Below are 15,464 nucleotides of genomic sequence, written 5' to 3' on the forward strand. Positions count from 1 at the left end.
GATAGTTCACATGTTCTCACGTTTTTAGATCATAGGCCAGAAGACAATAACCCTGCAATTATCACCAAAACAGAAGCCAATTAGAACAATGATAGTTAGTAGCCATGGGCACCTTCCTATTTGTTAAATTATTACCTTGGCTGTAGCCTCTTTTTGGATTAATCTACCAGGATTTCACAAGTGCTGATAACAACATATGGCAAGTTATAGTTTGAAATGGTGTTTAAAAAGAGTTTTGGAAATACTAGCATCGATCCCTTGGGAAGAAATCTGCCTATGGTGGTAAACTGTACAATTACTGGCCAGTTCTGTTAGAAGAAGCATTGTATATATGAGCCTTGCAGTGGTCATTCATTTTTTTCTGCAATGTATCGCATGGAAGTTAGTGGGACTGAGGCATACTTGCCCCCATGAAATTTTATATGGATTTATCACTTGCTGGATGAGAAATGCCAACTGTTTTTTTACGATAGTGATACATCAGTTACAGTTACATCAGTCCTAATCTTATACTAGAGTTAATAATTTTAGATGTGCATTTTCTGTTCTGCAAAGACAGGTCTTTTGACATACTACATTCATAAATGCTTGTTAAATTTCTAAAAGCGAAGAAATTGCCTTTGAAGGAAAATAAATGAGAAAACAAAGTATTCCAGTAGGAGCATAATAATCTAACGGGCATTGTTTCTCAATGTAACATCCTTAAACTTCTCTAGTATCTTCAAAATAACACTAGTTTATAGGAATATATGTTAGTTGAAAGAATATGCTTCTGATTTTGACAGACAGGAGCCAATCATGTAGTCCATCTACGTCCATATTAATATTTATTTCTGAAACCCATTCATGAGCAATCATTGGGTCAGTTTGATGCTGATTTAAGTTTTGATGGATGGGATGCTACAAGACCTCCTCATGACCAATCTCACTTCAATATCAGGCACGCTTTTCTGTTTAGTCTGTAAACAACCTTCATCTGTGGCTGCCAGGTGGAGATCAAAACGCAGTGAAACTGATTTTTTCCTTAAGCGAGGGTTGTCCTTAAAGAAAGAGCCTTCCCATTCTTTAATAACTTCATCGACTTTTTCTGTCCTGAAACAATAAAGTAAGCATTACACACAGATGTTAAGGCAAAGCATGACTTTATTAATAAAGTGATAAAAAGTAGCCTGTCCTGACCACACAGAGGTATATTTAACAAAGGCTGCTGAGTCTTTTACATGGCTGTATTTGTTGGAAAAAATATTGGGAAGGTGTGACTCTGCATTTCTTCCCTTGTAAAATAGAAGGAATCTAATGTTTAGCAATGTTTGCTGCTACAAGATGCAATGATGGCTGCCACCCAAATGGCTTTTTAAAAGGATTAAATAAATTAGTGGAAAATAAGGCTTCTAAAGGCTATGTCATAATGGCTATATGCCATCCCCATTATTGGAAGCAATATGCCTACCAGTACCACTGGATGGGGAATATGACTATGAGGGGGTATTGTACTCATGACCTGCTTTTCATGAGTATCTGGTTAGTCAGTGCAGAATCAAAATGCTGGAGTAGGTAGGCTTTTCTTTTGATGTTCTTATGAGTTCTATTAGGGAACATATTAATAATACTCTAAAAACAGAATATATATATGCCCTTGAAGATCTGCTTTCACACCCTATTTAGGAGAAAACAGCAATTCTGTTGAATTAAGCAATGCTGAGTGAAGGCTATCATTTAATTTGTGGTGCATTAAATTTTAGACTTTATCTTTTTGTATTAACCCTTTGCTAAATGCTTCTTTTGATGCCTTTAACATTTTCGGTGCAATCCAACCCCATTGAAAAAACCAGCCCTTCTGTGTAAATAGGTGTAGCTGGTCATCATAATGTAATCTGTCCACAGGAGCTGCATGTTATTCATCACAGTTGATAAATTAGTAAACTGCAAAAGTTAGCTGGTGTGCTGCGCCACGGTGGCACTTAAGAAACATCTGCATTGGGTAACCCAGGACTATTTAAAAACAACATATGAAGGCAGGACCTTACAGCAGAAGTGACCCTACCATCAGGCAAGGTGAGATGGCCACCATGAGTGGCAGATTTTGGACATAATTGATAGCACTAGGCCAATTGTTGCATTTTTCATCCATTGCATTTGATTTATGCAGGACAATTGTCAGAAGGATTGTGTCCCTTGTGGTTTAGCAGGTGGAGGCAGTATTATGTGGTACTGAAATATCCTAAGCTGGACCTGCCTTTGACAATATTTTCTTACTTCTTGAATGCACTTTGTTTTGCCCTGTTTGACTTACTGTACTGTGCCATGTGCTTCTGCACTCTCCTTTGCAACATTTAGGATGGCTTGTGTCGTCAGTATTTCCACTTTTTCAATCTCATGCTTCTTTAACTCACTTGCTGTATAAAGGGAAAAATGCAAATATAGGATAATATTCACCATTATGCAGCAACAAACACATGTCTGTAGGTTGCACCATAAGACATGTATCCACCTTATTTTCATTTCTTGTCTTTTACCCCTTTCAGAGCAGAAAATCACCGTTCTGAACATCAAGTCTGGGTCTGTACCATCTCATTGTGCATAATAATTCAGCTATTCAACTGATTAGCCTAGCTTTACAACTTCACTACTGGAAGCCCTTGCTCTCTGCAGCCCCAGAGGGCCAGACTAGATTTAACTGGCTAAATTTGCAGAAGGATAAATTCTGATTGAAAATTAGGAGAAACACCTTAATGGTAAGAGCAGTGGACTCAGTTACTGACAGTGCTCACAAGAGAGCATAATGCAGAGGGTAAAAACGATCTGTTGCAGAAGCTCTAGCTTGGATTTCCTGCATAAACAGGGGTTAGCCTAGATGGACTGCAAGGCTCCCTCCAACTTTATGATTTTATTATTTCAACCCATAAGTAAATAGATTTTTTTTCAAGCCAGAACATGGCAGTGCTACATATTATATGACTAGTTCACCTTGATGCCTGGGATATAGAGATTCGGGGTGAGGACACTCACATATGCAAGTGGGTGGGTGTGAAGTTCCCTGGCTGGGAAACAGCAGGGACAGTTTGGATTTGCTGGTCTTAATGGTATTGTACAAAGAAGCACGTATGCATACAAATTATTTTGTACCATGCTACTGTAAATCCCAGAAACTGGAAAAAAATTTTAATTTTTCCAGTCAATTATTGTCCTGAAATCCTGTGAGCCTTTCTTCAAATTAAGGCTTATCTGAAATCTGGACTATCCTTTTATGTTGTCCTGTTTTAAGGAAACTCACGTGAAGGCAAGATAAATGCTATTCTGCTGGTGGTAGGCTTTTTGTCATCTTTTCTTTCTTGGCGTGCAGAACAATGAAACCTAGAAATAAACAAAAATGATAAGAATGGGGTTTTAAATGGATATTGTCTTCCAAGTGGGCAAGAACCTTGAATGATTGCAATCGCTGAGTTCTGTGCCCAAGCACACAAGTTCAGTGTGATCCATACTGCATTTGTTTGACCTGCAGTACAACAGCCTCTTCAGCAGCAAAACCGTCAACCTTTTACGGATTTCAGCTGTCAAGGATGAGAGCAAAATGATGAAAGCAGCCCTCTTTCACGAATATTCATTCAGAGTTTTGAAAGCTTTATTCTGATTTGCATAATATGGGAAATTAAGCAGGCTATGCATACTTTCCCCTCTTATATTGATCTTTTGCATTTGGATTCTTTATAATGGCTGTTCCTTTTGGTTCCTTTGGACTTTGAGGAAATTATGACAGCAATCAGGAATGTGGATACAGGAAATGCATGTGAGTTTCTAGTTGAGTGGCAGAAAACACTTTTCAACCAATTAGTTTCAAATTGTTGGTCTCTGAATAATCATGTTTTTTAAATAGGCTCCCCTTCTTCATCGTGAAATGATGCTTTTATATTACTGTGGTTCCTGAGCCTGAAGGGATCATACTTACTATTGCCCTATTTCATCAATTAATGTGAATATTAAAATACTGATTACAATTCTGGCTGATAGATTTCAAGACATTACAACATTGGTTTGAGCAGATCATTTGGGAGATATTCAGCATAGACAGAGGGCTGATAGATTAGTTGTGGATCTGACAGAACAGACCAGGCAGCTATTGTTTCTTCAGAAGGTGAAACAGCCTCTGCAAAATTTAGAAATGTATTCTCACTAACACTGAGTTATTTTGGCTATCTGGCAGAGTTTTTGAGAAAGGTTAGAATTTTATATTCAGATCTGGAGCTATCTTTTTGTGTGTGTGGGGGGGTTGTTCTTTTCACTTGGGAGAGGTACTGGATAGGGATGTCTACTTTCTCCTTTGATTTTTGGTTTATGTTTGGAAGCTCTGGATTGTACTATGAATTGTGCACTGAATAATATTATTTTTGGCTTTGTGCACGATAGTTTAGAAATCAACATTATTCTTTATGCTGATGATTGTTTACTGTTTAACTTGAAACTTCTGTTGTCTGTTTCAACTTGGTTGCAGGTGATTAATACTTTTGGTACATGTTTGGCTCTTCAATTAATTGCTCAAGATCTGATGTAATGTCAGCTGGAGATATTATATCATGCAATGTATTAACTAATTAGAAATTCTGATGGTGCCTAGTTATTGCTTAATTGGGAATCCTTTCTAGAGATGTATCCCAAATAATCAAGCTCAAATTGAATGAGTTGATTAATAAGAACTCGCAGGATTTAGATAGCTGGGCATCTTTGATGTTGACTATGTGGGAAAAGTTACTGAACTCAAAGTGAATACTTTACTTGGTATTGTATAGGATTCCTTTATTTATACATGCAGCTTCAGTATGTACATTTGAAATGTCTGTGGGTCTCAGGTTATGTCTTATTCAGCAAAAACACTAGTTCTGTCTCTACTGAATGTTGCAACATCTCTTTTATGAGGGTATGTTCAAGTCAGCTAATTGCAGAATGTGTCTCACACATAAAGCTTCTTTTAGCCATATATTTTGGCAATCTCCAGTAGCTCTTGAGCAGGACATGGGAATGAGGAATACTTGACTTGTGCAAGCTAGTTCTTGTAACAACCAATTATGGTTTGTCATTGCTTTGTTGTAGAAGAGGAAGCCTGCCCATCACCCTGAATCAAACATGGTGTGCTCATTTTGTGGTTAGTACATAAACCCATTACCCTGAATCAAACATGGTGTGCTCATTTTGTGGTTAGTACATAAACTAGGTTTCCCAGTGATATCAAAATACTTGGATTTGCTAAAGACTTAAGATACATAGAAGCCTTAGCTCAGGAAGTGGGATAGAAATTTAAGAAATAAAGAAATAATTCATACTTGTCAAATAGTCTAGGCTAAATTGTGGGATTTGAGTCATATATGCAAGTACCTTTCCTCTTCCTGCTGCAGCAGATTGCGGTATGTAGCTATTTCTTGCTCAAGCTTCATCTTAGTGTTTAGTAATATTTCATGTTGCTGAAGCTGTTTATCAATTCCCTGCCGAACATCTTGTAGCTCTTTCTCCAGACCTTCAATCTCTGTTTCTAGATGCTTTAGCTGTTTTTGGTACTGCCGTTCAGTGGTACGAAGAGAACGTTCCAGACCCTTTTCCTATTAGATTAAGTTATTAGTTCAGATTCCATTGAGTATTTCTAAAAAGCCCAAGACCATTTTTAAACCAAGACAGTGCTCCAAACAAACAAACTTAAGTTGGTTTTAAATCAAATCAATATTTATAACAGTACTTTTAATTTTTATCTCTATAGTTTACAGCATTTAATAAGGGCTAAGTCATTTAGATGTCTGGATCAGGTCTACGTCAGGTTAAAATGAATCCAGGTGACTTAATGCAAATAAAGCATATCATGCTACCTGAGGAGAAATATTTTCTATTTTTTTCAAATTTTCTGGTTATATTCTTAACTATGTGGTACTTGTAAAAGTTCTTCAAACTTCAGAACAATTTTTGCTGTCTTTCAAATCAACAGTGCTGTAAAAATGATTAGAGCACTGATGAACAATGATTAGCAAAGGATCCATATAAACTTAACAGATTCATTTAAGTTATTTTTATCCCACATTTTTGACCAAATGATTGGCATATAATTGCATAAATAATGAAAAATAAAAGGACAAAAGACCAGTCACTGGATTAAGCAAAAGCACATTCACCCAAAACAACAACAACAAAATAATCCTACAGCAAACCAGCAATCCAGAACAGAATCAACCAGGCTTGCCAAAAGCTAAAGCAGAGAGTGCTGTTCAAATTCCACTTGAATGTGCTAAGACATGGAACAAGCTGAGCACCTTCTGGCTAAAGAATTCCAGATTGTAAAGGCTTGATCACATGCTCTCAATTACTTCCACACCTCACAAGATAAAGAGATGTGCAAAGGGGCCCCTCCTGATGACCTTAATGTGTGGGTAGATTTGTGTGGAAGGAGATGACCACTCGGATAACCTGGTTTCAAACCATTTGGAGCTTTGATTGAGCCCAGAAACCTACTGGGAGCCATCACAACAGATGGAAAACAAGGGTGATACAGTCATAATATTGTGCTTTTCCCATGAGCAGCCTTGCTGCCTATTCTGTAGTACCTGATTCTCCAGCAAACACTTTCCAGGCGTATTGCCCAAATGGTGTTTTTTGTGTAAAGATATTTTGGAGCTGCACTGCATGCCAACAGAAACCTACCACAGCATGGAGAGAGTCAATTTCCATCTGCATGTGATGCCACTGACGTCTCGCTTCGTTTAACTCTTCCCTGGCTGCCTTTAGGACTTCTTCGTCTTTGTTCATTCTCTCACTAGCTGCTGCTTCTAGCTGCAAGGAAGCAAGCAAAGCATGCCAGAATCAGTGAAGATTTTTAACTTCACTTGGGTGAATAAACCCCAAATTTCTGCAGCACAGCCCCTCCTGAGCATCATTTATTTGGTCACTGAGGAGAGAAAAATCTTGGATTTAGGTTTCAGTACATATGAATAAGTTAATATAGATCTTCCTTCCTTTTTCTTTCCAAATGCTTAATAATGAATTTGCATTCTCACCAAGTGGACTAACAATGTGGTATACCTGGCTATCAATTTAACCTATCATTTCCATTTAACTGCACATGCTGTAGTTACATATTGATTGCTCTACATGGGGCTGCCTTTGCAAAGTTCAGAAAATATTCCTGTAATGGCTTGGTTAGACCAACCTGAAGTTCACAAAATACTGTACAAGCTTTTGAGTTCTCCAGAAGTCTTCACTGGGTGAGATGGTAAGCAAAGCAAGAGGTGGGAGTGCTTGATGTTAAAGCCATAAATAAAATGGAAAGTTGGAAGGAAGCTGCAGACATTCATATTAGGCTCTGCCAGATAAGTTTCAGATTGCACCTGAATTGTTGGGAAGAAGAAACTAACAATGGCTGATCCATCATCTCTGAAAATACAAATCCAGCTGTCACACACAATTCATCACCATCCTTAGGTGAAACACAGATTACTTGGTGGGTAGAAAGCAGGCCAATTTTGTAAACAAAGCTGGAGATAATCTTAGATGGTGTACTAGGTTGAAGGATAGATTCCAAACTGAGTTAGTCTACCTGGTACTTATAGAGAATGTATGCTTTGAGAATAATATCCCAGCTTCAAGTGATATCAAGTTCAGCTTCAAGCTGAACTGGTGCCTGGCCGAGGTAATGGGCTGGATGAGGGCCAATAAACTGAAGCTCAATCCAGACAAGACGGAGGTCCTGTTGGTTGGCGGATCGGGCTTTGGAGAGGGTGAATTGAACCTTGTCCTGAACAGGGTTGCACTCCCTCTTAGAGATAAGGTCCGCAGCTTGGGAGTGCTCCTTGACCCTGAGCTTTCATTGGAAGCTCAGGTAACAGCAGCGGCGAGGAGCGCTTTCCTCCAGCTTCGGCTGATTCATCAGCTGCGCCCCTACCTGGAGAACGACTGCCTTGCGACAGTGACACATGCGCTGGTGACTTCCCGTCTTGACTTCTGTAACACGCTCTACGTGGGGCTACCCTTGAAGACAGTCCAGATACTTCAATTGGTTCCAAATAGAGCTGCCAGGCTGCTGACGGGGACTGGACGTTATGTTCACATGACTCCAGTTCTCCGTCAGCTTCACTGGCTCCCCATTGAAGTCTGGGCCCAATTCAAGGTGTTGGTGATGACCTATAAAGCCCTAAATGGCTTGGGTCCTGGTTACCTGAAGGAGCGCTTACATCCATATATGCCCAGCCGCCCCCTGAGATCGGCGGGAGAGGCCCTTCTCCGGGAGCCCTCCGTGGAAGAAGTTAGGAGGGTGGTTACTCGGAGGAGGGCTTTCTCAGCGGTGGCGCCTAAGTTATGGAATGCGCTCCCCAGAGAGGTCCGCCTGGCGCCATCGTTATTTGTTTTTCAGCGCCAGGCGAAGACCTTTTTATTTAAGCAGCATTTTAAATGATAATATTATTGAATTTTATCGGGCCAGGGCGGCTTATTTTATATTGTATATTTGTATCTTATTTTAATGTATATATTTTAAAATGTTATTTATGATGTTTTAATTTATTGTTGTAAGCCGCCCCGAGGCTTCAGCTAATGGGGCGGCATAAAAATGTTTTAATAAATAAAATAAATAAAAATAAATATTAAATCTTATTACTCTAGTTTCATGTCCCGAGGCTTATGCAAATGGGACGGCATACAAAAACTCCAAATAAATAAATACATACATAAATAAAATAAATAAATAGCTAAATCTCCAGTTAACAAAAAGAAAAGAAAGAAAGAAAAACCCATGGTAGCCGGGTTGACCGAAAGATAAATTTTAAATGTTCCAAAATATATATCATTTTAATGTCTAGACAGGGAAAGGCAGAAGAGGAAGATCAAATATAAGAGGGAGTATTTTTCTAAAGAAAGCCATCACCTTGAGTTTACAAGAGCTGAGCAGAACATATTGGAGGGCAATCATTTGGAGGGCCTCCATAAATTGGAAATGACTTGACAGCATATAACAAGTCCTTTCTTAAGCCAATTCCAAGGTTTGTTAACCATGAACAACCTACGAAGAGAACCCATGGACAGTGCCTGGCAAGCTCACCAGAAAAGCTGCAATGGACAAAGAGACCTACTGACATAGGAGTAACCAGTTTCCCCTTGGAAACTGCCTTTTCAAAGTGCTGTCCTCTCCTCACTTAGAAGGGGAGGTTTGAGCAGAGCCTGCCAGATGCCCCTAGACCACACGTGGGTTGCCTTGTATAAAGTCCGAGCTAGTAATACACAGTGCTTTTTTTGTAAGAAAAAAGGTGCTGGAATGCATGAAATTATTTGCCTTTCACACGTAGTCAATCACTGTACACACACCCACACACGTCAGTTGTGTAACGAAACATCATGGTTGCCGCTCGCAGTAAGCACTCAGCGCGTGACCACACGGCCAATCACAAGCCGAGCAGCGCCACAAGCGGAGCAGCGCCATCACAACCAGCGCGGACAAAGTACGCATGTATCGGACTCGACACACAAGCAGCCCGCATGCACCGTTTTAATGATTTTGCCGCCAACCTGCTACGCTCAACAGGGTGATTTGAATCCATGTGGACCAAACATCAAATTTTCAAAAGTTACTTTTAAAACTTGGAAAATCTGTTGAAAAAAGGTGCTGGAACTCTGTTCTGGTGCATTCTATGACAAAAAAAGCACTGGTAATAAATCACTACATTCTAGCAATCATTTCATTTCTTATCATGCTGATACCTGTCTTGAAAATGCATTAAACATTTGCTGTTATGATGTGGGAACTGAACTTCACTACTGGCTAGTAAATAATTGCTTGTGACCAGCTCCAGACAGAATTTGTGGATCCTTGCTCATACCTAATTCTGAGTGCGCATTTTTCCAAATACCAAGACGTCTGTGGACAAGTCAGCATACTCTGTCATTGCCAAAGTACACATTGTCTCTGCATGAGACAGTCTCAGCTGGGGCGTGTTTATAAGCACAGGCACAATTGATATCACCGAAGATCTGATCAGGCACAGTGAATGGCAGACAGGTTGGCTAATCATGCATTGCTTAAACACTGGCAATGCCACACCAAGAAAGAGGACCCCAATTTGAATATGCCTGTTACTATCTATAGGGATAATTTCTATTATTTACATAGAAACACAATGCACCTTTTGAGCTGAGCGGAGCTATCAAGGACTAGACATTTTGGAGAGTGTTCATTCAGAAGATCGTCGTAAGTCAGTAGCATGAAACGACCACAGGCCAATCATCACAACATAGTGGGGAAGACTCTGACCAGGTGTGCCTACTCCATGGGCTTCCTGAGCTCCAATTGTAGCTTCGAGGGCTCTGCATGCTGCCCCTTGTTAGGGTTTCTTATCTTTAAATCAGACAGGGCAGCCCTTCAAATAAAAGCTGCATTCAAAGCAAGGATGATGGCCACCCGTATGGCACATGCAGATCATGTAAATCAGAGCAAATCAGTGGCCGGATAGAAAATGGCATGTCCCCTCATTCTGTGTACAGAAGCCAACCAGGTTGGCTTCAACACCGGGGTGCCGGGGGGGGGGGGGAGCACAGGCAGCATCTTCCATTGTGCTTGTGACAGGAGCCCAGTTCAGGCGGCACCCACAGCTTTCTCTTGCTCCTCAGCATCTGCTCTGTGCACTGCCTAATTGCTGGCCAGCCCTTGATAGAGGATCTTCTGGAAACCAAGAATTTGAGAAATAGGGATAACCACGAGACCATGGTTACCAGACATTTTGAGGAGAGAACCTGACAAGGCCTGCACATGTGTTCTCAGAGACTCAAACATTAACAGAAACTTCTCAAGCCTAATGTGCATGAAGCAGATGGCAGGTGGACTTACCTGACTAGAAAGACCTATTATGAAAACCCTATTCAGGAACCTCATGAAACAATAGGCTAAGTCCTATTTCAGTATTGGGCTTTTGTGTAGAATAAACAGGTGATGAGAGGAAGCAGGCTCCATCTGTCATCAGGTTCTTCACCCTCTACACTCAGAGGGTGACTTTCTGAAGAAGAGAGCTTCCTGTAGCCACAGGGGCTCTCCATGCAATTCAGAATGCTGGGGAAAAAGCCTTCTGGATCAAATGGGACACCTGTGTAAATACAAAAGATAGCAGGCTCCACAGATGCAGAAGACAGCAGTTTAGGGCAATGGACATGATGACGGAAGGGGTAGGCTAGTGCGCTCCCTTCTTAAACAAATTCAGAGCTCCTGTACAGGGCTTCGAGCCAATGGCAAAAGCTGGTCAGGGCCCAGGAATACTTGACCTACATAACTGGACATGTTATTCAACGTGTTAACCCTAAACATTTACAAAACAAGAGCAGCACAGTCATACCGTAATTGTTACATATTGCCAAGCTAAGCAACCTTGCCAGAGAAGGCCAAAATAAGGTTCACAAAGTCAGGAAGCAAGAAGTCCTGCAAAACAGAAGTTTTGAATTTCTGCTGAAAAGCCTGAAGAAGTACAGTGCACACGCACACACACACACACACACAGAGCGCCCTCTGCAAGGCCATTCAAGGCCATTCATCCTTCTTTTGCTTATTATACTTCCCTGCCACCTGATAACCAAAGATTTCTGGGAACGTTATAAATTTAAAAAAACTTAAAATTGCTATATTCTACATATTATAAAGGCCAGTTACTTGGAAACATACACACCTCTCAGAGGCACTTGAAAGAGAGCCTTAGATGATGAGCATAGCATAAAGGTAGGTAGGCCCTCCCCTTGCTACCAAGGTCCTTACTCCCTGGCATAGGGAAAACAGTAATGTCCTATCACAGAGAAGAGCCCTTTAAGGTATGTTTGACTCTGGCCATAAAGAGCTCAAAGGGCCCCAAACAGTGGCTTCATTTGCAATCAAATGTTAATCATAAAGTTCGGCCTCCTGCTTGCCAGGTAATGATGGAAGTCAGAAGATATTTCAGTCAGTCCAGCTAGAAAGAACACGGCTATCATCCCCAACCTCCTGCCCCTCAGCTTCTCCATCGACTCAGGTGCTATTGGTTTTTGTGCCTCTACACTTCCACAATACAAAACAGACCTGTAAGCCCAACATTAGGTGATGGTTTCAGTGATTCGCATAAGTGCTACATAGAATAAGTTGTGTGTGTGGTGTGCTGGCTGGTGGGTTGGCTTGGGATATGGGACATCCAGCTCCAAACACCAGATTTGTTGAGAAGCCTGGTGGATGGGCATGTCACTAACTCCAGGCCTAACCTTTCAGATTTTCATGAGGTTAGATAAAGAATGTTATAACCTGCCCCAAGCTCTTGGGATAGGATTTGAAAGCTATCACAACAAACAGACAAATGGTGTCCACTCCACCTACCGAAGTGGCTGAAGTGGCCGGCCAGCCTTAAGAGATTATAAAAGGACCATTCATTCAGAAATAATGATTTCAAAGGACAGCAGAGTGATTAGCTCATCCTCCTTCCTACTTCAGTTTCGTGGTTTATGGTGCTTGGGGTTGTCAGATAGGTCATCGATTATGATTCAGACACATTTATTACTGTGTGAATTTTTAATGCTGTCACTGTGACCAGGTAACCTTTAAGAAATATGAGACACGAAACAGGCAAGCAAAGCATTGCAGAGCATTGGCACCCCCTTTTGTCTTCTAGGGACATTAACCCTTACCTTGAGAGTAAAACATAAGCTCCCATAATCTTATAGGTGCCTAGAAATCTTAACCCACCTTAAAAGAGGTTTTTTTAAATGCAGCTTATTCAGTATTTTATTTGGAGGAGAAGGGAAACAGCAAAACCTTTGCCATCCTAGTTCTATAAATATCTTAATGCAAGGTGACACAATGCTACCTTAACATCCTTAACGTATTTCCCCACTTTATCTAGACATACTGCAGTATGAAAAAAAAAAAAAAATCAGATTCCCTTCCCCAGTAAAATGCTGCATTGAAAAAGGAAATACTGTACCTCACAGAGGCTGAGAGAGGAACTGAGTACACATTGGAATGTCTCCTTATTCGGGTAGGTGCCTGTCTGTATATGATCATTACCTGGGTCCCTGCTGAGAGGACGGTCTCTATCTGACTTCGGGTGATGAGCGTTTCATAGTTTGCCCTGATCTCATTGAGGAGCTGGGACAGTTCCATGCTGCTCCCATCCTCCACCTTGGCTATAACTGAACCTTATTTACAGGGCGAGAAGGCTGCTGCAAAGCGTTCCCGGGCTGCAGTAAAAGTGAGAGAGAGAAGAGAGAGCTAGAGCAGAGGGTGAGGAGGGAGGGAAATTCACATTTTTTTTTTTTTAAAGTGGCAGAGTTGTTTTCCTTGAGCAACAGCATTGAAGCAATGGCATTTCTTGTAGCTCTGAGGTTCTCACCCTTGTCTTAGAACCAGATTGTGCACAGCTAAGAAATTTGTCTGCATTCCACTGAGGAATCAATCAAAAAGCTTTAACAATAGCCATGCACTTAGTGATGCTTTAATAAGAACTTGATATTGCATAAAAACAATTAGCCCTCCAATTTCTCCTCTGATATTTCCAATAGATGCATATTATGATAAGCATTTAAGGAAAAGCAATGATGCTATAATATATATTATTATATGTGTTATAGATTTTGATGATATATAAAGAAAGATTGACAAGAAGGAATATAGCTGTAAAATTATAGAAAACTATAAAAGTTCTTGCCAAAAACTAAAAGGTGAAGGAGTAAAGAATGACTTCTTTCTTTCTTTCTTACTTTCTTTCTCTAAAACTTTTATATGCCGTCCTTTATGCATGACATCTCAGGACGGCTTACAATCATTAAAAATAAAACACCCATATCAATATAATAACAATAACCAGAAATATAGATTAAATAAGTTAAATAAAAAGCGACTGTTGACCATTAAAATACCAATTTTAATTACTTTACTACCAATTGGTTTCAAGATTGGAAAGGGAAATTCAAACAGGACAAGGTACTTTAAGTGACCTGATAGAATTTGAAAAGTTGATGACACAGCAAAAGGTCACCTATTAGGATGAGTTTATAAGCAATAACTCCAATATGATACTGAAATTGAACAAGTTATAATATGTATAAGTTGGATGCAGAATTTTGAGGAAAAAATATATTTCCATCAATGGGAGACCTTGTGGATGAAGGTTATAAAATTCACAGCTAGTCAAGCACTGAGAGAACATTGGTACAAGATTTTTTTTTTTTTTTTGTTATATTACACCAATAGAATTCTTATGGGTTAGAATTCTAATGGAAAGTGCTGGAAATGTAAAAAAAAAAAAAAGTGGATGGGACTTTTTACCATATGTGGTGGATGTGTAATAAAGTTTTTAAAATTTGGAAAGAAATGAACCCAGGAATACAGAAATTTTTGAAAATTAACTTTCCTATGAATGCTAAGAATATGCTACCAAGTATTGTACCAGAAACTCTGCCAAGGAATTTGACAGAGTAATTTAAATATACGACAACAGCAGCTACAGCTATAACAGCATCACAATGGAAAGCAGAAGTCTACCCAGCTAAAGAAGACTGGAAATATAAACTAGCTGACTATGTAGTAATAGCAAGACTAACTTGTTACATAAATAGAAGACTGGCTGAAGAATTAAATGATAATGGAAAGCTTATTTTATACAATTTACTTAATACACTTGTAAAAATAGAGCTTATGCTGTGAGCCACCCAGACAGCCTTTGGCTATGGAGTGGCATACAAATGCAATAAATTAATAATAAAAATATCATTAGTGAGCTATAATTTTAATACAAATGCTTTGTAGTTATTTAAAATCAATTTAAAAGGAATGGAAAATAGGTCAGTACTAAGAATTAAAAATTAGAATAATTGTTCTATAAGTTTCAATTGAGTATCATAGGAAAGATAACAATAACTATGTTTTTGTGAAATATTTTCATCTTGATATTATAAGTAATATTTGTGTCAGATCCCTTGGTATCTTTTTTTGTATTCTACTTTTTAATGAAAATAATAATAATAAATAAAGGAAACTTGCCCGCATTCCCAATGTTTGTGGCCAGTACAGGTCAATGTACTCCTACTACTTCAATGTAACTTTTTCTGGCATAGGAATTTCAGTGTTGAAACATAGAAACAGAGCGAGTCAGAAGGGGTCTCCCGGGCCATCTAGTCTGACCTTTGGCTCCAGCCGGCTCTGCTCACGAAGAAAACATGTTTTGCAAACTGTGCATCATTTGGTGGATGCAGGCAAGCCCTGATATGTGCCTATAATTGCATATACTTGGAGGCAGTGAGAGCAGCAAAGAAACAATATCTCACTGCCCATATTCAAGCTTCTCTTTGCTGCCTAGGGGAGCTCTCTAAGGTCATCTGCAGCCTACATGCCTGTCCCATGGACATTTTAGAGGCATCTGAGGGCCACTGCAATATGTTTGCTAGGCGCTTCCAGGACAAAGTCTCTTATATCCGCTGGGATATAGACTCCACAGTGGAATCAG

The 15,464-nt window shown here is 39.7% G+C and overlaps 1 protein-coding gene across 1 annotated transcript; it reads right to left on the reverse strand.

Annotated features, from left to right (window-relative positions):
* Nucleotides 1-878: 878 nt before the first annotated feature.
* Nucleotides 879-13,155, reverse strand: KRT222 (keratin 222). The gene is made up of 6 exons (XM_044446966.1): nucleotides 13,028-13,155; nucleotides 6,676-6,804; nucleotides 5,368-5,588; nucleotides 3,275-3,354; nucleotides 2,294-2,396; nucleotides 879-1,092 (listed from the first exon to the last, which is right to left on the reverse strand). Exons 1-6 carry the CDS (start codon nucleotides 13,121-13,123, stop codon nucleotides 879-881), a joined length of 843 nt encoding a protein of 280 aa, XP_044302901.1. The 5' UTR covers nucleotides 13,124-13,155.
* Between the last annotated feature and the right edge of the window lie 2,309 nt (nucleotides 13,156-15,464).

This window comes from Varanus komodoensis, unplaced genomic scaffold (assembly GCF_004798865.1).
Source record: "Varanus komodoensis strain SLA01 unplaced genomic scaffold, ASM479886v1 scaffold50, whole genome shotgun sequence".
Taxonomy (NCBI): Eukaryota; Metazoa; Chordata; class Lepidosauria; order Squamata; family Varanidae; genus Varanus; species Varanus komodoensis.